We start from the raw sequence: 24,294 nt of genomic DNA, 5'->3' as shown, positions 1-24,294 counted from the left end.
AGAATGTGAGCTGATTCGACACGATATAATATTCTCGTCCTTAAGCAAAAGAAAATTTCCGATCGCTTCTGCAGCTCAACCTTTCCTCCTCTCTCCGACATGATCAGTCTGCAGCCAACTTTCTGACTGATGAAGCCGCCTTTCTGTGCCTTATTTTCCTCTCTCCACTTTCGATGGTTCATCATCTTCTCCTTCCTCCTCCTCCTCCTCCTCCTCCCGCTCAGCCTACGCGATCTCCTGCACTATCCTCTCGCAGGGTTTTCCGAGTGCTGTCCCAGCTCAGGTGAACAAGACTAATGGGCCAGATGGTATAATGCCTGCTCGAGTCCTCAGGGAGTGTATGTACCTCTGAGTTATCACACCTAGAGCAGGGGACACCTGACTACCTAGCCCATCTCACTTAAACTGCCAGCAAAATGGAAGAACATCCACAAACTATGCCAACACACACTGGCCACCATTCAAACAGTTCGTAAAATCTAAGCTCCACAGCCTCAGACTACCATCCCTACACCGTGTCATCTGACGTGTCCTCAACACCATCATCCATACCAATAAAAAGCACATACCACAAGGACGTCTCCCCGCCAATTACAGACTTCATCATAAAGTGACAGACAAACCCAGTCATCCTCAGCAGAGACCAAACGAGAAATACAAATTCCAAACATCATCATCGCCAACCGAATCACTGGAAAGCAAACAATAGACTAACGCTCCATCCCGAAAACCACGAACCGCAAGACCAACAGCAGCAGCAGCCGATGGAGAAAATCCTCACCTCCCTCACCACCCTGGCCTCCCTCACCACCCTGGCCTCCCTCACCACCCTGGCCTCCTTCACCACCCTGGCCTCCCTCACCACCCTGGCCTCCCTTCACCACCCTGGCCTCCCTCACCACCCAGGCCTCCCTCACCACCCTGGCCTCCTTTACTACCCTGGCCTCCCTACCACTCTGGCCTCCCTCACAAACCCTGCCCTCCTTTACTACCCTGCCCTCCCTCAACACCCTGGCCTCCCTCACCACCCTGGCCTCCTTTACTACCCAGGCCCTCCTTGACCAACTCTGGGCCGACCTCCCAAACCCTTCCCCGTTACTACCCTGCCCTCCCCACCACCCCTGGCCTCCCTCACACCCTGGCCTGCTTCACCACCCTGGAACTCCTTCACCTACCCTGGCCTCCTCACCACCACCGGCCTTCCATCTTCACACCCCTGGCCTCCCTCACCAACCTGGCTCTCCTCACAACTCTGGCCTCCCTCCACCACTCTGGCCTCCCTCGCCACTCTGGCCTCCCTACCACTCTGGCCTCCCTCACCACCCTGGCCTCCCTCACCATCCTGGCCTTCCTCACCACCCTGGCCTCCCTCACAACTCTGGCCTCCCTCACAACTCTTGCCTCCCTCACCACCCTGGCCTCCCTCACCATCCTGGCCTTCCTCACCACCCTGGCCTCCCTCACCATCCTGGCCTTCCTCACCACCCTGGCCTCCCTCACAACTCTGGCCTCCCTCACCATCCTGGCCTCCCTCACAACTCTGGCCTCCCTCACCATCCTGGCCTTCCTCACAACTCTGGCCTCCCTCACCATCCTGGCCTCCCTCACCACCCTGGCCTCCCTCACCATCCTGGCCTTCCTCACCACCCTGGCCTTCCTCACAACACTGGCCTCCCTCACAACTCTGGCCTCCCTCACCACCCTGGCCTCCCTCGCCACCCTGGCCTCCCTCACCATCCTGGCCTTCCTCACCACCCTGGCCTCCCTCACCATCCTGGCCTTCCTCACCACCCTGGCCTCCCTCACAACTCTGGCCTCCCTCACCATCCTGGCCTTCCTCACAACTCTGGCCTCCCTCACCATCCTGGCCTCCCTCACCACCCTGGCCTCCCTCACCATCCTGGCCTTCCTCACCACCCTGGCCTTCCTCACAACACTGGCCTCCCTCACAACTCTGGCCTCCCTCACCACCCTGGCCTCCCTCGCCACCCTGGCCTCCCTCACCATCCTGGCCTTCCTCACCACCCTGGCCTCCCTCACCATCCTGGCCTTCCTCACCACCCTGGCCTCCCTCACCATCCTGGCCTTCCTCACCACCCTGGCCTCCCTCACAACTCTGGCCTCCCTCACCATCCTGGCCTTCCTCACCACCCTGGCCTCCCTCACCACCCTGGCCTCCCTCACCATCCTGGCCTCCCTCACCACCCTGGCCTCCCTCACCATCCTGGCCTCCCTCACCACCCTGGCCTCCTTCACCACCCTGGCCTCCCTCACCACTCTGGCCTCCCTCACCACCCTGGCCTCCTTCACCATCCTGGCCTCCCTCACCACCCTGGCCTCCCTCACCACCCTGGCCTCCCTCACCATCCTGGCCTTCCTCACCACCCTGGCCTCCCTCACAACTCTGGCCTCCCTCACAACTCTGGCCTCCCTCACCACCCTGGCCTCCCTCACCATCCTGGCCTTCCTCACCACCCTGGCCTCCCTCACCATCCTGGCCTTCCTCACCACCCTGGCCTCCCTCACCATCCTGGCCTCCCTCACCACCCTGGCCTTCCTCACAACACTGGCCTCCCTCACAACTCTGGCCTCCCTCACAACTCTGGCCTCCCTCACCATCCTGGCCTTCCTCACCACCCTGGCCTCCCTCACCATCCTGGCCTTCCTCACCACCCTGGCCTCCCTCACCATCCTGACCTTCCTCACCACCCTGGCCTCCCTCACCACTTTGGCATGAAGCACTACTAACCCAGACTAACAACATACCTTCTCCCAGAGAACATACCAACGTACTCATGCAACACTGCTCAAAACAGATACAAACCAGCCTCACCCATTAAACACGACAGCGATGAGAAACCTTCACAGAATCTAATGAGACACAGTTTCTCACCCATCCTTCACTCCCATTGTGCTCACTGTGCAGTGAAAATCACAAAGAACTCCCCCTGTAAAGGGTGCGACAACATATGAAATTATCACATAAAATACTTCCGTCCCATTGCCATCCAAGCACTTACACAACATCTTCAACTACCCTCGGCCAATAACAAAATCCCAGGCACCTGGAACCTTGCCAACACTGCAACACTGCACCGCTCCTTGAACCCTCCAACTCTCTACCCTCCTATCGCCCTGTATCAGTGTTGTTATCATGATCCATACACCTCGAGAAACTGATTCGTAAGTCAATCACAACACTCCACTCACACAGCAAGGGTCTAGACTCAAGTCACTCCACCACCATGCTCTGCATACAAACCTCATGCAAGACATGGTTAGCTTTTTTTTTTCTTAACTTATATTCACCCCCATCCCGCTCAGTACTAGTGGCAATATCAACAAAAGATTCGACACAGTCTATCAGTGTATTCTCACACAAATGATACCTGACAACACCATTAAAAAAAATACTAATAATTTCATATCTGGCCGCCAAGCCAATCATTCACAAAACGCTCCACCTTCAAAGTCCTCTAGCTCTAGAATGGAGTTGCTCACAAAACAGTTCTTTCTCCAGCCTTCAATCTCTTTCGACACGAACTCCTGTCGTCTCCACTTCTGTCTCCCACAGACCTTGGCTAGTTTTAGCCATCCGAATATCTCGGACATCGGAACTATGTTGAAAGAAGCAAAGAAAAAAAGATGAAATTGCCATCATTTCCATAATTCTACTAATCCTCAATCATTTTCGTGTTAGGTGCCCCAGAGTATGGTAAACAGACTTATGGCTAAGGGTGTACTCGCTGGGTCAGGTTGCGCTGATGGAATTAATCGCCAAATATTTCGCTCAGCTAAGTCATCCGTCCATTATGCAACCAGTTACATGACACGGCCTTTTCCTTCTGCCGCGACCCCGACCTACCTAAAGCCCTCCTGTCTGAGGGAACTAAACACAATAGGAGGACTTGACTTTCAGGTTACCAGGCAGCACGAGGCGCCAGCGAAAAGACAAAATCACATCTCAAAAGGGCGTACTGTCAGGGTGCGCACCGCACACCCACAAAAGTCATGAAATAATGATTTAATACATTCTTTACCGTAATCAACCTACATGATAACTAACGTGCATTAAAGTCTAATGTTAACCTGTTTTCTTACTGGCTGCTACGAGCACCACGGGGGAACACGGAGGGAAGGCTGGACGTCGAACCGTGTGTGACCGTCAGAGTGCACGGCAAACCAGGAGGAGAAACGGTTGAATGTGCCGCTCCACTCCGTCTTTGTGGGTGTGGCCAAAGAGTGAATCGCATTTCGTGCTTTAACATCGTATAACGTCACACCCAGGAAGGTCAATACCAACCCCTACCCCCCCTCCTCCACACACACACACAGACATATATATATATATATATATATATATATATATATATATATATATATATATATATATATATATATATATATATATATATATGTGGAGGCTAAGGTGAAGATTTGTATGGGTTTTCAGAAAAGAAGAGTGAATGTTGGGGTGAAGAGGGTGGTGAGAGTAAGTGAGCTTGGGAAGGAGACTTGTGTGAGGAAGTACCAGGAGAGACTGAGTACAGAATGGAAAAAGGTGAGAACAATGGAAGTAAGGGGAGTGGGGGAGGAATGGGATGTATTTAGGGAATCAGTGATGGATTGCGCAAAAGATGCTTGTGGCATGAGAAGAGTGGGAGGTGGGTTGATTAGAAAGGGTAGTGAGTGGTGGGATGAAGAAGTAAGAGTATTAGTGAAAGAGAAGAGAGAGGCATTTGGACGATTTTTGCAGGGAAAAAATGAAATTGAGTGGGAGATGTATAAAAGAAAGAGACAGGAGGTCAAGAGAAAGGTGCAAGAGGTGAAAAAAGGGCAAATGAGAGTTGGGGTCAGAGAGTATCATTAAATTTTAGGGAGAATAAAAAGATGTTCTGGAAGGAGGTAAATAAAGTGCGTAAGACAAAGGAGCAAATGGGAACTTAAGTGAAGGGCGCAAATGGGGAGGTGATAACAAGTAGTGGTGATGTGAGAAGGAGATGGAGTGAGTATTTTGAAGGTTTGTTGAATGTGTTTGACGATAGAGTGGCAGATATAGGGTGTTTTGCTCGAGGTGGTGTGCAAAGTGAGAGGGTTAGGGAAAATGATTTGGTAAACAGAGAAGAGGTAGTAAAAGCTTTGCGGAAGATGAAAGCCGGCAAGGCAGCAGGTTTGGATGGTATTGCAGTGGAATTTATCAAAAAAGGGGGTGACTGTATTGTTGACTGGTTGGTAAGGTTATTTAATGTATGTATGACTCATGGTGAGGTGCCTGAGGATTGGCGGAATGCGTGCATAGTGCCATTGTACAAAGGCAAAGGGGATAAGAGTGAGTGCTCAAATTACAGAGGTATAAGTTTGTTGAGTATTCCTGGTAAATTATATGGGAGGATATTGATTGAGAGGGTGAAGGCATGTACAGAGCATCAGATTGGGGAAGAGCAGTGTGGTTTCAGAAGTGTTAGAGGATGTGTGGATCAGGTGTTTGCTTTGAAGAATGTATGTGAGAAATACTTAGAAAAGCAAATGGATTTGTATGTAGCATTTATGGATCTGGAGAAGGCATATGATAGAGTTGATAGAGATGCTCTGTGGAAGGTATTAAGAATATATGGTGTGGGAGGCAAGTTGTTAGGAGCAGTGAAAAGTTTTTATCGAGGATGTAAGGCATGTGTACGTGTAGGAAGAGAGGAAAGTGATTGGTTCTCAGTGAATGTAGGTTTGCGGCAGGGGTGTGTGATGTCTCCATGGTTGTTTAATTTGTTTATGGATGGGGTTGTTAGGGAGGTGAATGCAAGAGTTTTGGAAAGAGGGGCAAGTATGAAGTCTGTTGGGGATGAGAGAGCTTGGGAAGTGAGTCAGTTGTTGTTCGCTGATGATACAGCGCTGGTGGCTGATTCATGTGAGAAACTGCAGAAGCTGGTGACTGAGTTTGGTAAAGTGTGTGAAAGAAGAAAGTTAAGAGTAAATGTGAATAAGAGCAAGGTTATTAGGTACAGTAGGGTTGAGGGTCAAGTCAATTGGGAGGTGAGTTTGAATGGAGAAAAACTGGAGGAAGTGAAGTGTTTTAGATATCTGGGAGTGGATCTGGCAGCGGATGGAACCATGGAAGCGGAAGTGGATCATAGGGTGGGGAGGGGGCGAAAATTCTGGGAGCCTTGAAGAATGTGTGGAAGTCGAGAACATTATCTCGGAAAGCAAAAATGGGTATGTTTGAAGGAATAGTGGTTCCAACAATGTTGTATGGTTGCGAGGCGTGGGCTATGGATAGAGTTGTGCGCAGGAGGATGGATGTGCTGGAAATGAGATGTTTGAGGACAATGTGTGGTGTGAGGTGGTTTGATCGAGTAAGTAACGTAAGGGTAAGAGAGATGTGTGGAAATAAAAAGAGCGTGGTTGAGAGAGCAGAAGAGGGTGTTTTGAAATGGTTCGGGCACATGGAGAGAATGAGTGAGGAAAGATTGACCAAGAGAATATATGTGTCGGAGGTGGAGGGAACGAGGAGAAGAGGGAGACCAAATTGGAGGTGGAAAGATGGAGTGAAAAGGATTTTGTGTGATCGGGGCCTGAACATGCAGGAGGGTGAAAGGAGGGCAAGGAATAGAGTGAATTGGAGCGATGTGGTATACAGGGGTTGACGTGCTGTCAGTGGATTGAATCAAGGCATGTGAAGCGTCTGGGGTAAACCATGGAAAGCTGTGTAGGTATGTATATTTGCGTGTGTGGACGTGTGTATGTACATGTGTATGGGGGGGGGGGGGTTGGGCCATTTCTTTCGTCTGTTTCCTTGCGCTACCTCGCAAACGCGGGAGACAGCGACAAAGTATAAAAAAAAAAAAAAAAAAAAAAAAAATATATATATATATATATATATATATATATATATATATATATATATATATATATATATATACATATATATATATAATCTTTCTTTCATACTATTCGCCATTTCCCGCATTAGCGAGGTAGCGTTGAGAACAGAGGACTGGGCCTTTGAGGGAATATCCTCACCTGACCCCTTCTCTGTTCCTCTTTTGGAAAATTAAAAAAAAAGCGAGAGGGGAGGATTTCCAGCCACCCGCTCCCTCCCATTTTAGTCGCCTTCTACGACATGCAGGGAATACGTGGGAAGTATTCTTTCTCCCCTATCCCCAGGGATAATATATATATATATATATATATATATATATATATATATATATATATATATTGGAAAGGATCACAATTTTGCGCTTGACCAAGATATTCTTATGAATCCACGGGGAAAATGAAACACGATAAGTTCCCAAGTGCACTTTCGTGTAATAATCACATCATCAGGGGAGACATAAGAGAGAAATATAAGTCAGTTGATATACAGTGAAACCATCAATACACATACTGCCACACCTTCTGGATGAGCGTCACGCTGTAGAAGACGGTATGAAAAGTGCAGTAGACAACTCACTATACGCATTAATACGGGGGGCGTTGTTGACTGGTCGAGACCCAATGAAGGAGGACCTTCTGTCACCAAGACAGAAGGTGGCTGGCTCTGAACTCACTTCTTCTGACCCAGGCGTAGGGTGAGGCAAGCTGTGAGGCGACCTATTCCTTGTAGAGAGGTCAGGTCACTTGTTGAAGGCGATAACTGCAGTGGGCAGGTGGGGCGGCCTATGAATAATGTCGCCACCCAACACAACACTTGAGAACTTGCGTCATTCGTTAGTGACACCACAGGATGTTCTTCTTGTGTACTCCCCCATTCGTTAGACACCACAGGATCTTCTTCTTGTGTACTCCCCCATTCGTTAGTGGCACCACAGGATGTTCTTCTTGTGTACTCCCCTATTTCCTCAAGCAATATTCTTCACTGCCATGTTCGCTCCGTAATGAAACCAACCCATTTCTCTCAAATGTTGGTACTTAAGAGAAGAACCCCATCCCACGACATCCCCCTTCGATTATTCGGGTTAATGGCCACGAGTATATCATACAAGGATTTCCATACCCGTCTCTCTCCTTCCTCCCTATGTTATCGAACCATCACAAAACATGTTTGCTGACCGGGTAGATACCAGGTCTACCTCAGCCACCCGCCTACATCAATTCAATTTCAATATTCTATTCCTTGATAGAGGAACGGGACCCTACTGCTATCACTACATACCTCTGTCTCTATTGTCTTATCACACAGTTACTGACCCCCCCCCCCCTCCCAGCACCCACGTCATAACATGTCGCTTAACTCTACTCTTTGTCAGATTCAACTTCGAGACGTTGCCATCAGTTTCAGTCCCAACATCCATCTCCTTTCGCCTACGAGGCACTTCAACCGTTCGTCGATGACAACGCTGTTCAAGGACACACACACACACACACACAACCTCATCTCAATTCCTCGCACTCCTCCTCATTAGAGACCGACCCGTTCCTCCCTCCCTCCACATTCTTCACTGTGTAACTTACAGCTCTCTCTCCCTCTCTCTCTCTTTGTGTGTGTGTGTGTGTGTGTGTGTGTGTGTGTGTGTTTGCAATATCCCTACACTATCTCCGTGGATTGATATTCGGGTCTTTAATTTATTTCACTCTATAGATCAAGGTGATATACTGGCTCGTACACAAAGCACAGAGTCAGCTGCCACTTTAAACATGTACGTGTGCGTGTTTTGCTGGTGTAGTTGTGTTCCCCGTGCAACCTGCACAAGGAGAGATAGACAGACAGACAGAGAGAGAGAGAGAGAGAGAGAGAGAGAGAGAGAGAGAGAGAGAGAGAGAGAGAGAGAGAGAGAGAGAGAGAGAGAGAAGCAAAACGATATATACATTCCCTGGGCGGGCTCGGGGGGGTGTTACCAAGCCGGCCTCATTGAGGTGGGCCCCGAACAGGGTCGCTGGTGGCGGCGGGCGGGCGACCAGCGGGCTGGGGTTGGGTAGACTTGGCGCAGGTCAGGGAGCCGCTAGCCACTAGGACCTGGGACTGGGGCTAGGTTAGGGTTGGCCTCCGTCTATGGTAACGGGAGAGGTGTTGAGTAAGGCGGTTCATGGCGTACCTACAAATCACCACTATACACGCACTCGAGTCTACCTTTTAATGATACTGCCTCGCAGGGTAAATTTCACCGTAGTAAAGGTTCCATTATCCATTTACGCAACAGCCGGGCGATGACGCAGACCCCAGCCGTAGCCTCCATCTGAAAGCTGAGGTAGAGGAGTATTACTCCTGTGGCCCCACACGCCAACGGACGACTCTGCTCACCACACTCCATTCACCACGGTGAGTCTGGTCTGGCCGGGCCAGCAACACTCACCTCACCTGGCCAACAGATTTTTCTGACACCACAGGATAATGAAACATGATAAGTTCCCAAGTGCACTTTCGCGTAATGATCACATCATCAGGGGAGATAAACAAGAATGAGATAGAAGACGTAGAACAGTCAGTTGATCTACAAGGAAGAAACGTAGCTAAGACACCATTGGTAAACAAGCGTTACCGGATCGCGGTGTTCGGGTTGTTGGTATTCGGGTCTGGCAACATGCCTGTCATAAAGAAAAATGTATTATGTGGACGAGAAAGGGAACTGTTTACAAATTTTGCTCACAATAAAGCTATCTAATGTGTATAGACCTTCACTACTATTAATGTTACAATTCTGTGTGTATCTAATAACAGAAGATTCAATTATATTTTTCGTAGTAAAGAAGTTACAGCTAATACGTGAATTGGCATTACTCCAGTAAATACAATGGTCATAATTTTTAACATGATTAAAGAAAGGATTTGATTCTTGTCCTGTTTTCATACTATATTTATGTTGCTTAAGTCTAACATAAATGATCCTTACCAGTCTGCCCAACATAAAACATATTACAATTTTTACAAGGTATTCTGTAAACACAGTCTGCAGAATTTTTTTTTTGTGAGTTTTTGATTAAGATATTCTTGATAGTATTGTTATCGGTGAAGGCTACATTTACATTAAGGGATATGAGCAACTTTGCAAGAAATGTAAAATTGTCACTAAAAGGGAGAACTAAAAGGGAAGTTTGGGTTTAACTCTATAAAATAAATTTTTTTTTGTCAACTTCAAGAGATTTATCAATGAAAGATCTAGGATACTTTAACTTGGATCCAATACACTATATCTTCTCAAAACTCATCATCACTAAATTCCGGAACGTATATACGTAATGCCCTAAGGAACACCGACTGGAATGATGATAATAAAACCTCTGTCATGTTGAGCTGAGTAATAATGAAGATATGAACAAACATTGTATATGCCAAATCCATGTCTCGCGCCTCCTGTCTGCCAGGGATATGGTCAGATGATGGATGGATGGATGACTGATCATCGTGGTCAACTTCAGGCAGGACGGTATGACCCCCCGAGTAAGATGGGTCAGGTCAAATGCCAGACAGCATACCCGTGGCTGGTACCATCATGCTCCACTGTCGAACACGCTCGGCAATTAAAAGGCCAAAAAACGATTCGACGTAACTTTTAAAATATCTATGGTGACTGACAACATTACTCTTTGATCCCCACAAAATCAAGACATATTTACTAATTAATGGCAAATAAATCGTATCATTACCAACGAATATTTCCCAAGTCCATGGGTAAGGATGACGGTGAAGAGTTACACAATAAGGAAGACAACGATCGCAGACATTATCAAGGCTGTCACATCCCCACAAAAACTTACTATAAAGATCTATGTAACTGCCAAACACTCAAAGCTTAAGGACACTGGCTGGCACTCGTTATTCACAAGTCTACACAGATGAATGATATAAGCACAGCTAACCTCAAATGTCGTTTCATAAAACACTTACGCCTGAATAATGATGATTCACGCGACAGATGAACAATGATACATGGTGTGTTCTTGGACGATCTCATGTGACGTGGACCAGGTTAGGTGCCGCGGTGGCTAATGATACACGTCATCATAGCTCGTGTGTTCTGTCAGGTCAAGCTGGAACAACACATTCGTCACCCGTCTTTTATTTTCCTTTTTTTGTTGTTGTTGTACAGTACTTACGTAATATTAATGCCTGTGTTCACCCATATCATTCTGCAAAGAATTTTCCAATTTGAATTAAGAATTTAATGATGTTTTACGACAGTCTGTGTTATCTATAAGGGAGAAAATAATCCATCAAAGTAATGGTTTAAAAAAAAAAAAAAAAGGAATGCAGGACTGAGCACTGACCAGGCATTCAAGTTTTCGATACTCTTGTGACACGAACAATTATGAAAATCTTATGATTTTCTGGTTTTGTTTCGTTTTTGTGTCTCTCATTACAGCCAAACATTCTTGGGGAAACTGCCCAGGGGACCAAACTGACCAGCTTACAATTCCAACTCTACGGAGAATAACATTATCATCAACCCAATGTTGCCGGCCAATATGAACACCAAATCAACGATACGAGGAGAGTTGTCACCTTGAGGGTAGACGGTGCAAATATATATATCGCAGTGAATCACATTCATCGTGGAAGACAACTGTATAAACATGTTCCACGGTACGCAGGCGCCCCAGTTTCATCATCAGCCACACAACGACCCACGTACAGAGTTATGACAACACGGAGGCGAGGTAGAGTTGTCCTGAAACTCGTCTGCGGAAACTGCAGACCTGAGACGGTAACCTCCAGAAAATAGAAAAAAAAAAAAGTTTTATACATACGACAAAATATACGACGCGCCCTCGAACGCCCGCCTCACAAGAATGTGGTGAACCTTGAGTTCGACCTGCAGACGTGTGAGTCCCATAATACATCACCTGGATGACAGCTGTCATGGCTACAGCCACGCCTCGCCAGGGACTCCCCCAAACCCATCACCACATTAGGCAACCATTGACCATACCGCACCTACCTTACCTAGACTCTAGGCATCACCAGCTACTGTCGTGTATGTATATATATATATATATATATATATATCTTTCTTTCTTTCAAACTATTCGCCATTTCCCGCATTAGCGAGGTAGCGTTAAGAACAGAGGACTGGGCCTTTGAGGGAATACCCTCACCTGGCACAATTCTCTGTTCCTTCTTTTGAAAAAAAAAAAAAAAAAAAAAAAAAAAAAAACCGAGAGGGGAGGATTTCCAGCCCCCCGCTCCCTCCCCTTTTAGTCGCCTTCTACGACACGCAGGGAATACGTGGGAAGTATTCTTAATCCCCTATCCCCAGGGATATATATATATATATATATATATATATATATATATATATATATATATATATATATATATATATATATATATTCCTATGAGTCCACGGGGAAAATGAAACACGAAAAGTTCCCAAGTGCACTTTCGTGTAATAATCACATCATCAGGGGAGACACAAGAGAGGAATATAACAGTCAGTTGATATACATCGAAGAGACGAAGCTAGGACGCCATTGGTAAACATGTTTACCAAATGGCGTGTGTGACCTTAGAATTATCTTTAAAACCTGAAGACGGTGTTAAAGATATTTCAGATGATGGATGTAGCACCTTGATGATGATGGCCATAGCGACCGTAGGAGGCAACAGGCCTCAAGGCCAAACCATCCAACTAAAACCTCCCCCACCTCAAGGCGCCGCGTCGTGTGGGTATGTCTCAGTTCACTCACCTACTACACCCTTCTCAACCTCAACATGTAAGCTGATAATTTCATTTTTTTTATGTCATCTTAAACCAATCCAAGGATAGAGCCTCTCCTTCGTTACAACTTCATACAACTACAACCATGGAGAAGGTGCTTTGCTGGCGGGCTGGCTTGACATTCAGCACCCAAATCATCAGGGGGCCAGCAGGACATAGAATTCGCTGCAACTTCATCACTCTTGAGAGCTGGCATCACTGTGCTCATTGCAAGCATGCCATACGGCCGGTCGACCAGTCTCGTACTCCCGTTGCACCCACGTCACACTGACGGTACCATCTCGAGTGTCACGTAGACCGGCAGCCGGTCTGCGTAATTTTGAGATATTATCAATAGATCCAAGTCTCTTACCCCCTACAGTCGGACGAACACAAAGGTTGGCTGGATCGGCGACTTCGTACGCTTCAAGCAGCCCTCGACCCGAGTACTACCTTCGTGGCGCCAATCCTGAGCAGTGGGGGTCTTTGGTCAGCCATCTGGCTTCGTAAACGACGCTCACAACATTCCAGATTCACGGACGATGTCATCAGTCTCCAAGGCGCTGATTCTCCACCACCAAGTTACCGACTCGGGGCCACAGATGCCTCACCTCACTCAGCGGCATCGGAAGACCATCCTGACGAAGACGTTAGCCTCGTGACGTCTCACGGACGCACTACGACTCTTGGCACGCCGCGCGTCACCCTACCTGCCCAGTATACGCTGATATATATATTATATATATATATATATATATATATATATATATATATATATATATATATAAGAATAAGATTCTTTTGGTATTTTTTGTTTTTTAATACTTTGTCGCTGCATCCCAGCTTTGCGAGGTACGCAAGGAAACAGACGAAATGAAATGCCCAACCCACCGCCCCCAATAACACATGTTAATTAAACGTTACCTCGATTGCCAAACACGCAAATTACATACCTTACACAGCTTCCATGCTTTACTGCCCCAGACGCTTCACATGCCTTGCTTCAATCCACTGACATCACGTCAACCCCTGTATACCACATGACTCCAATTCACTCTATTTCTTGCCCTCCTTTCACCCTCCTGCATGTTCAGGCCCCGATCACACAAAATCTTTTTCACTCCATCTTTCCACTCCAATTTGGTCTCCCTCTTCTCCTCGTTCCTCCACCTCCGACACATATATCCTCTTGGTCAATCTCTCCTCACTCATTCTCTCCCTGTGCCCAAACCACTTCAAAACACCCTCTTCTGCTCTCTCAACCACGCTCTTTTTATTTCCACACATCTCTCTTACCCTTACGTTACTCACTCGATCAAACCACCTCACACCACACATTGTCCTCAAACATCTCATTTCCAGCACATCCATCCTCCTGCGCACAACTCTATCCATAGCCCACGCCTCGCAACCATACAACATTGTTGGAACCACTATTCCTTCAAACATACCCATTTTTGCTTTCCGAGATAATGTTCTCCACTTCCACACATTCTTCAAGGCCCCCAGAATTTTCGCCCCCTCCCCCACCCTATGATCCACTTCCGCTTCCATGGTTCCATCCGCTGCCAGATCCACTCCCAGATATCTAAAACACTTCACTTCCTCCAGTTTTTCTCCATTCAAACTCACCTCCCAATTGACTTGACCCTCAACCCTACTGTACCTGATAACCTTGCTCTTATTCACATTTACTCTTAACTTTCTTCTTCCACACACTTTACCAAACTCAGTCACCAGCTTCTGCAGTTTCTCACATGAATCAGCCACCAGCGCTGTATCATCAGCGAACAACAACTGACTCACTTCCCAAGCTCTCTCATCCCCAACAGACTTCATACTTGCCCCTCTTTCCAAAACTCTTGCATTCACCTCCCTAACAACCCCATCCATAAACAAATTAAACAACCATGGAGACATCACACACCCCTGCCGCAAACCTACATTCACGTATTCCCTGCGTGTCGTAAAGGCGGACTAAAAGGGAAGGGAGCGGGGGGGCTGGAAATCCTCCCCTCCTATTTAAATTTTTGCAAAAGAAGGAACAGAGAAGGGGGCCAAGTGAGGATATTCCCTCTAAGGCTCAGGCCGCTGTTCTTAACGCTACCTCGCGAAACGGCGAATATGTATGGAAAAACATTTTATATATATATATATATATATATATATATATATATATATATATATATATATATATATATATATATATATATATATATATATATATATATATATATATATATATATATATATATATATATTATCCCTGGGGATAGGGGATTAAGAATACTTCCCACGTATTCCCTGCGTGTCGTAGAAGGCGACTAAAAGGGGAGGGAGCGGGGGGCTGGAAATCCTCCCCTCTCGTTTTTTTTTAATTTTCCAAAAGAGTGAACAGAGCGGGCCAGGTGAGGATATTCCAAAAAAGGCCCAGTCCTCTGTTCTTAACGCTACCTCGCTAACGCGGGAAATGGCGAACAGTTTAAAAGGAAAAGAAAGATATATATATATATATATATATATATATATATATATATATATATATATATATATATATATATATATATATATACATATATATCTTGCCTCTGAAGTAGTTATTATCTTCATGAGGCTTCCGCAGCGCCCATAAAGTAGCCCACGTCCAACGAGCAGGACCGTAGTTCATAGTGACGGTGCAGTGTGTGCGCGTCTGTTCGCAGAGATTGCGGGGCAACTGAGCGGTAGTAAGTGCACGGGGTCCTCGTGGTGGTGGTTGCATGGCGGGCATGAAGGATTTCGGGATATGTGGCAGCGGTGTTTGTCGTGTTCTAGGCTCGGGTGAGGGACAGACGGTAGACGGGAACATGGAACGCTGCGTTTGGATGGTGTGTAGCTTTGTGAAGGGCGTACCAATTATGTCTGGTCGGGGTGGAATTTAAGACCGAGTTGGGCGGGTGGCTGTTTAGTGCTTGTCTAATTGTGTGTGTGTGTGTGTACAATTCTCGGCCTGCAAGGGTTACAATGCGAATAAAGTCACCTTTGGCGAGGCTATATCAATGGGAAAACAGGCTACTCAAAGAGCCTCTCACTCCAGAGTTTGGAGTCTACATTTCCCTGCTACTGGAAATAAAACAGCCTCGGGCTGCAGGAGCCTTTAGAAGGGTACCGGGTAACAACCAAGACTCTTTCACAGAGCCATATGGTAACGCTTGTTTACCAACGGCGTCTTAGCTACGTCTCTTCCTTGTACATCACCTGACTGTTCTACGTCATCTATCTCATACTTGTATCTCCCATGACGATGTGATCATTACACTAAAGTGCACTTGGGAACTCTTCGTATTTCATTTTCCTGTCGTGTTATGCATACACTTGATTACGTGCACCACTGTGACCTCTTACAATATATATATATATATATAGTGAAAGACAAATTTCAGGAGGTCGTAAAACATGAGAGCATGTGGAACGTGCTAAAGTTACAGCGTACTGAATCGATGTTTACGACCTTATATAAGAGGCGTGTGTCTGTGGCATTTATAAGGCTTGTCTGTGATTTCGTACTTTCACCGTTGCCATTACCTGCCGACGCATCCAGGGGGGTAGCAAGAGGGGAGGGGGAAAAAAAGTGTCCGGACAGCTGTAACGTCGACATGATTGAAGTACCATAAAACGGCTAAACTGTTAAAATATAAAAATAACGATCTAGAAATAAATTGCAGTACTCCTTCAGGTCTTACGCTTTAGGGTCAGTACATTTCAGCAACTAGTGCAGCCGCAGGTGATAAGAAAAGACTTGTATCGGGTTATGTATTCAATACAGCCTCACCGGGGCTGAGACATGGATGTGACATCACCATCACAGTGTTGTTATGGACGAGCCACGCTGTCATCCCACTCACTCCCACAGTCTGAAACAGTTGTGGGTCTTTAGCGCAGCGAACCTCCCGAATTTTAAAACGGAGGTTATCAGCGCCTTCTCGATCGGCCGGTGGTGACGTGGTTACGAAAGTCGGGAGGGGGGCTGGCGTTACGCAAGGCGATCCCGGCCTCCGTCAAGAGGCTATGTCCAGCTGGAAGTACGACATGCCTGATTAATGACTGTCCTTGCTGCAGTACGATAATAAGATCAATGCTTTGGACAATTAATCACATCTGCCGGACATACAGATCTGGGATGAAGGGTGGGTGACCACACCCATCAACGTAACTGTCCCAAACACGCATGCGCACATGTTAGTTACAAGTTCATTTTCGTATCATGATGTCAATCTTTTAAGTTAAAAAAATCTAAATTTGAAAAGTAAAATGGTTAAATATTCTAACATCAAAATTCCGTTACTAAAATTGGATTTTTGACGAGAAAGTCAATCTCTGACACACACACACACACACACACACAATTTCCACGGCAGACGTGGGCCGTGCTAAAAGATTCTTCGGTTCATGGAACTAGTTCGGCGATGACGGACATCATGACCCTAGTATGGATAGGCCTACATCCCAATCCATCAGCCATAGCAGAGGAATATTCTAGCACTTTTGAGAAGCGTCTCAGATAAGTCAAAGTCCAGTTTAGGAAGGTGCAATTACAGGCATGTTACAAGAATTTATATAATAATATATACATTTTTCAACTATGACTTTATTTCCGGTGACAATTTTGACATTATTTTTTCCCAACATTTGGCATAACGACAACATTACATTATAGAATTTTTTCTCTGAGGACTTTCAGATTAAACCATGCTGGGGCTTTACATAATCCAGTGGGAGAAACGAGTGGAAACATGGACGTGAGAAAGTCACAGGTGGCGACTCAATATGAAAGAAAAAAATAAACCCCAATCTTGTTCGTCGTCGTGTGGTGTTTACCAGTGAGGTGCTGCCATCTGCCGGTTTTGCCATGGCACGGATCACTTCAAATCAGTGCTCCCCCTTGTCTTACTCGAGTTTTCAGTGGGAGGTATCCCACCCAACGGACACGGGCACAGTAACGCTCTGGCTACGGGCGTGTCAAGACGTGCCCAGGAACCCTGACCGCATCTCCCGGTCTCATGCAGGTTACCGGCCAAGCAAGATGTGATAAACCACGTTGGTTGATATCAACGACTGAACTGTCATGAAACTGGTATTGATCAAAGCCAGGCAGCCACTGACCCTGGGAGCGTCGCTCAGCCGTGGAGCCGGACCAGCCTGTGAGGCGACCGGCTCATCTCAACTAAGTGATTCAAACTCATCAGCTGACATTATTAACGACATGATCAAATTTCCAGACGAATGGAGAGGACAAGGAAAGAGAGAGCGATGGCTCTGACGTCACCGGAGGAAGATCCGGCCCAGGTGCAGTCAAACCAACAGTTGGTTGTGTGGTGGCTGTAGTTCGAGCCCTCCAGCGGAACATGATGAGTAAGAACCAGGAAAATGTTTGGTGTATGATTTGCGGAAGTGGAAGTTATTAATGCTATTCATCTTAACCTCAAGTGGCGACCAGTTATAACAACACGTAACCAAGAGGCGCAGGATGTTATGTGACCAGCTGGCAGGGTTGAAATTTACTCAAGTGAAGGTACACAGGAACGGGAAGGTAATCAAAACCAGGCGACTGCCTCAGGTGGCGCGACCTCACGGTAGAACTGTGGCCACACGGTCAATAAATGTTGGCCACTCGGTAGGAGACGTGCCATGGACTGCGAAGGAAGGACTTATTTGCTTTTTTTTTCCCTCACCCCTCGTTGTATGTTCCACAACCGACACTGTGTCACAGGTGTCAGAGGTATGGGCAAGGGAGAGCCAAGTGCACATTTAGGGTGAGGTGCGACGTTGCTCCAGGCAACACCCGACGGCACACTGTACAGAGAAGGTGGCCAACAGGGAGGCGACGCAAGGCGTGTGTATGCATGGAGTCGGGACTATCCATTTACGCCTCACAACACAAAGCCTTAGAGAGAGAGAGAGAGAGAGAGAGAGAGAGAGAGAGAGAGAGAGAGAGAGAGAGAGAGAGAGAGAGAGAGAGCAGTCCATCCCTGCATCACGGCCTCAAACCCTGGCGTGGACCAATCCATGTCAGAATCTTAATGTAAACTCATAAGATTTACCAGACTTGCGACATCCTCCAGCAGATGAGAGTTACCAAAACCTTCTTTCAGAGGACTGAGGCTTCACAACCCCATATAACATCTAGGCTGTCGAATGAAATATATGGAAAATCTTCTACTGAAATACATGGAAATATATGACCCGTTCTTTAAAACAGCTTCATACAAAACAAGCTGTGGAGAGATTGGTACGACAGGAGAAAATGGCGGACTGTTTAGTGGGAAACGGTTCCTCAACGCGTCGGGGGATGATCAACCCTCCCAGAAGCAAGCGGGAACTGGTCCGGATCCTTTGGTTCATCAGGAGAGACTGTCGCACTCCGCAACCAGGAACAAACTGAAGCACCAGAGAAAAAATATATATCATACGAGAGGAGAAAGTCCCCTTGTACTGGCAGCTTTGTGGAACTGACGAAAAGAAAAGAGCTTATGTGAAGAACCACATAACACGACCAGATTACCAGAGGCACGTTAGCAGTGCCGGAGACAGCGAGCGTCGGCCACACCCAGGAACGACACGCAGTCCACGACAACTACACCCAGGGACGACACGCAGTCCACGACAACTACACCCAGGAACGAGACGCAGTCCACGACAACTACACCCAGGAACGACACGCAGTCCACGACAACTACACCCAGGAACGAGACGCAGTCCACGACAACTACACCCAGGAACGACACGCAGTCCACGACAACTACACCCAGGAACGACACGCAGTCCACGACAACTACACCCAGGAACGACACGCAGTCCACGACAACTACACCCAGGAACGACACGCAGTCCACGACAACTACACCCAGGAACGACACGCAGTCCACGACAACTACACCCAGGGACGACACGCAGTCCACGACAACTACACCCAGGAACGAGACGCAGTCCACGACAACTACACCCAGGAACGACACGCAGTCCACGACAACTACACCCAGGAACGACACGCAGTCCACGACAACTACACCCAGGAACAACACGCAGTCCACGACAACTACATCCAGGAACGACACGCAGTCCACGACAACTACACCCAGGAACGACACGCAGTCCACGACAACTACACCCAGGAACGACACGCAGTCCACGACAACTACACCCAGGAACGACACGCAGTCCACGACAACTACACCCAGGCGGAAGCTCGGAGATGTACAGGCAACAACTCCGGCTAGCTACACACTGTCCACCAGCCGTCTTACTGACACATGAAGAAAACAGAAAATTGCATCCACGGAACATTAAACACTTCTCCTCACCCACGACACACGGCTCAGCAACATTTACTTACCGGTTCACACGACTCATCAACTTCACTGTACCGGTATAGAGGATTCATCAACTTCCACTTACCTGTACAGTCGATTCATCAACTTCCACTTTACCGGTACAGTCGATTCATTAACTTCCACTTACATGTATAATCGATTCATCAACTTCCACTTACATGTACAATCGATTCATCAACTTCCACTTACATGTACAATCGATTCATCAACTTCCACTTACATGTATAATCGATTCATCAACCTCCACTTACATGTATAATCGATTCATCAACTTCCACTTACATGTACAATCGATTCATCAACTTCCACTTACATGTACAATCGATTCATCAACTTCCACTTACATGTACAATCGATTCATCAACTTCCACTTACATGTATAATCGATTCATCAACCTCCACTTACATGTATAATCGATTCATCAACTTCCACTTACCTGTACAGTCGATTCATCAACTTCCACTTTACCGGTACAGTCGATTCATCAACTTCCATTCCAAGTTCGAACGGGCCTGGAACAAGCATCACAGGTGTGATGAGAAGAGCCACAGACAATGATGGACGATGATGGAGTGAGTTGACGAGGGTGAGACAAAGGATCACAATTCTTACCTGGGACAGCCTACAAGATTCCTGCAGAGGACTGGTGGTTAGAAGACAGACAGACAGTTGACGTAGGGAGGAGACTACAGTTCCTGCCACGGTGTGACCCAACACACACACACACACACACACAACGCTCAAACAAACTTTCACCGACACTGACCAACGAGCCAGGGTGGTTGACACATTAATGTATAACAGGAAAATGAACCGTGATAACTTCCTAACTGCACCATATATATATATATATATATATATATATATATATATATATATATATATATATATATATATATATATATATATATATATCATACAAACCTCCAACAGCCAGGATCGAACCCGGGATCCCTGTGCTACAGACGGGAAAGCTACCGCTAGGCAATGGGCCCATAGCCTAGCGGTAGCATTCCCGCCTGTTGCACAGGGGTCCCGGGTTCGATCCAGGCTGTTAGAGGTTTGTATGTTCTATGAAGGTGCGCGTTTATAAGCACTTTGTTCCTATATATATATATATATATATATATCTTTTCAGATGCCTTGTGATCGTATAGCTTCTCAATTTGTTCCAGTAAGTGGACGACTTCCGTTTGTTTTAGGGGGAAAAATTTTTTGTATTGTAAATGTATGATATTATTCACCCGTTCATGGAACTGTCTCCTTTTCACTAGTTCGGAGGGGATCGAATCAGGGTGCTGGTAACACCGTTGAGCACATCTACCTTTTGTGCCAGTCAAATTCTTCTTTCACTTGCAATTACGTGACGTAAATGTCTTGCTTTCCCTGTAATCTTTTGCTGAAGTAACTTAGTTATGAACGTAACTTTAAATCATCAATAATCGCTTGTTGCGCTGTTTGAAAAGCGCACATCCTGTAATTAAAAGGCATTACCACAAAGCCCTCTGACTGTGTAAGGTGTACACAAATGCTAATCTTGAGAAAACGGGTCACAATGATAAGTTATGCCACGGTCAAATAAAACTGACAGCCGGTTTTTTTTCCCCCCCTTACTGCAGGATCAATACCCACCTTTACCAGCACACGGTGGTCTCAGACCTGATGAGCAATCATTGCTGAATCTTACTTTTTTCCTCATGGTTTAACCTTCCAATTATAAGGTGGCAGAGGTGTGAGCGCGCGGGCCTGTTTACTGTAACAGCCCAGGTAACACAGACGACGTATTTGTTTTGTCTATGAAGGTCTTCCGTCTCTGGTTCTCCCAGATCGTACTTAAGTCTCGCATATGAGCAATCAGATCGCATTGCTCGTCTCCATAGTAATGAAAAGTAGTAACTAAACAGGAATCATTTGTACTGCCGGTCTGGCAGCGCCGCCTGACGCCCAAGGTGGGTACTATTCCCACAATTGGAAATCTGTTTGGTGTCATTTCTATTTCATTTCCTTTACGGTCATATATATATATATATATATATATATATATATATATATATATATATATATATATATATATATATATATATTGAAAGGTACAACATATTTACGTTAGAGTATTCTGGCTTTTCAGAATGTTTATTTGTAAAGTAATAAAAGCTTCCTCAACTTGAAAAACTGGAAAAGTAAAGAGCGATTGTAATCTGCAAAACGTGTGTGTGTGTGTGTGTGTGTGTGGGGGGGGGGGTTGGAGCGTTCTGTACCCTGAAACATCTGAGCGAATCACACCATCATGGGAACATGTTAATATACTATCCGTGACCTGGGACGACCCGTGGGTATGGCGGTCTGACCCTGGACCGTCTTTCATGGTTGGGTCACATGTCACGCTACCACACCCAGTGGCAGTTATGTCGCGCTGATGGACTGTACCGTCGTGTACCGTCGGAATCCAGGATCGTACCGTCACGCTCGAGGACTGTACCGTCGTGATCAAGGATCGTACCGTCACGCTCGAGAATTGTCCCGTCGTGATCAAGGATCGTACCGTCACGCTCGAGGACTGTACCGTCGGGCTCCAGGATCGCACCGTCAAGCTCGAGGATTGTACCGTCGGACTCCAGGATCGTACCGTCACGCTCAAGGACTGTACCGTCGTGATCAAGGATCGCACCGTCAAGCTCGAGGACTGTACCGTCGGGCTCCAGGATCGTACCGTCATGCTCAAGAACTATACCGTCGGGCTCCAGGATCGTACCGTCACGCTCGAGGACTGTACCGTCGGGCTCCAGGATCGTACCGGCGTGGTGCGCAAGGGCTGTAACGTCACGCACCGGGGGCGTACCGTCTTGCTCAAGGAGTCTACACCGTCACGCTCTTACGATGAACTGACCCGAGCTTTCCTCTTTCCCAACACTTCAGAAATTCGAACATGGAATACAGCACCTCACACGGGAAGATCACACACTGCCCAGAAGACAGAAAGATCACATGAACCAGACGAAGCTGTGGTGCACATCAAGAGGTTGTGGTGTACATTAAGAGGCTGTGGTGTACATTACGAGGCTGTGGTGTACATTAAGAGGCTGTGGTGTACATAAAGAGGCTGTGGTGTACATTAAGAGGCTGTGGTGTACATTAAGAGGCTGTGGTGTACATTAAGAGCTCTCACAAGATTTGAACTGGAAGACAGGCAGGTGGGTCCTCTCCTGGACCTTACCCATCACTAACCCAACGTGAAACATAAATCATTTCTGGCTTCAGTTGACTTAACGTAAATCTGGGTCGTTATAAGTGGACAGGATCACCAGCTTCTTCCGTCCCACACACACACACACACACCGACGCGGAAGAGCCACTAATAAAACGGCCTTACACGTCGGTACCTGTGCTTCCCAGACGGGCCAGACAAAAAAAAAAAAAAAAAAAAAAAAAAAAAAAAAAAGCCTTTAAATTCCATAAACAGGTGGACGGTAAGCTCATTAGAATGAGCGAGGGCGGCCGCTTGGGTATACATTTCCCGGGCGACCCAGGAGGAGTAACATGGGGCGAGCAGGACCGCTTCGGGAAGTCTGCTGGGGCAACACAACTGCAGGAGTGGCTGGCTCCGGGTCGCCCGCGTGTTGCTTCTCACTCCCCCGGCCGTCTTCACTGCCATCACCTCGACTGACGGGGAGGAAGCCAGGACAATTGTCATTCGTCCTTCAAAATGCTCACTTCATCTTCACACCACCTCATTTCCCACCTGCCCTCTTCACCGTTATCCAGGGGGGGGATCCTGCAGCTCCAAGACTCCGCTCCAGTCAGTACCAAGGACCAGGACACATCCTCTGAAGCGAGTCCTTTGAAAAGACTGTACACTGTTTCAACTGAAGAAGATAAAGCCTCGCCATATATATATATATATATATATATATATATATATATATATATATATATATATATATATATATATATGTATATATATATATATATATATATATATATATATATATATATATATATATATATATATATATATATATATATATATTATTTATTTATTTATTTTGCTTTGTCGCTGTCTCCCGCGTTAGCGAGGTAACGCAAGTAAACAGACGAAAGAATGGCCCAACCCACCCACATACACATGCATATGCATACACGTCCACACACGCACATATACATACCTATACATCTCAACGTATACATATATATACACAGACAGACATATACATATATACACATGTACATAATTCATACTGTCTGCCTTTATTCATTCCCACCGCCACCCCGCCACACATGAACTAACAACCCC

At 46.6% G+C, this 24,294-nt stretch overlaps 1 protein-coding gene across 1 annotated transcript in view; it reads right to left on the bottom strand.

Annotated features, from left to right (window-relative positions):
- LOC139758480 (uncharacterized) overlaps positions 1-24,294 on the bottom strand; it is a 229,155-nt gene that overhangs the window by 186,602 nt on the left and 18,259 nt on the right. The window contains exon 2 of the mRNA XM_071679953.1: positions 20,440-20,515. Coding sequence (XP_071536054.1) covers positions 20,440-20,515 — 76 coding nt within the window. The remainder of the gene's footprint in view (positions 1-20,439; positions 20,516-24,294) is intronic.

The sequence above is a fragment of the Panulirus ornatus genome, chromosome 30, assembly GCF_036320965.1.
Source record: "Panulirus ornatus isolate Po-2019 chromosome 30, ASM3632096v1, whole genome shotgun sequence".
Classification (NCBI taxonomy): domain Eukaryota; kingdom Metazoa; phylum Arthropoda; class Malacostraca; order Decapoda; family Palinuridae; genus Panulirus; species Panulirus ornatus.
The sequence above is the reverse complement of the archived record's forward strand: the minus strand, read 5'-3'. Positions and strand labels throughout refer to the sequence as shown.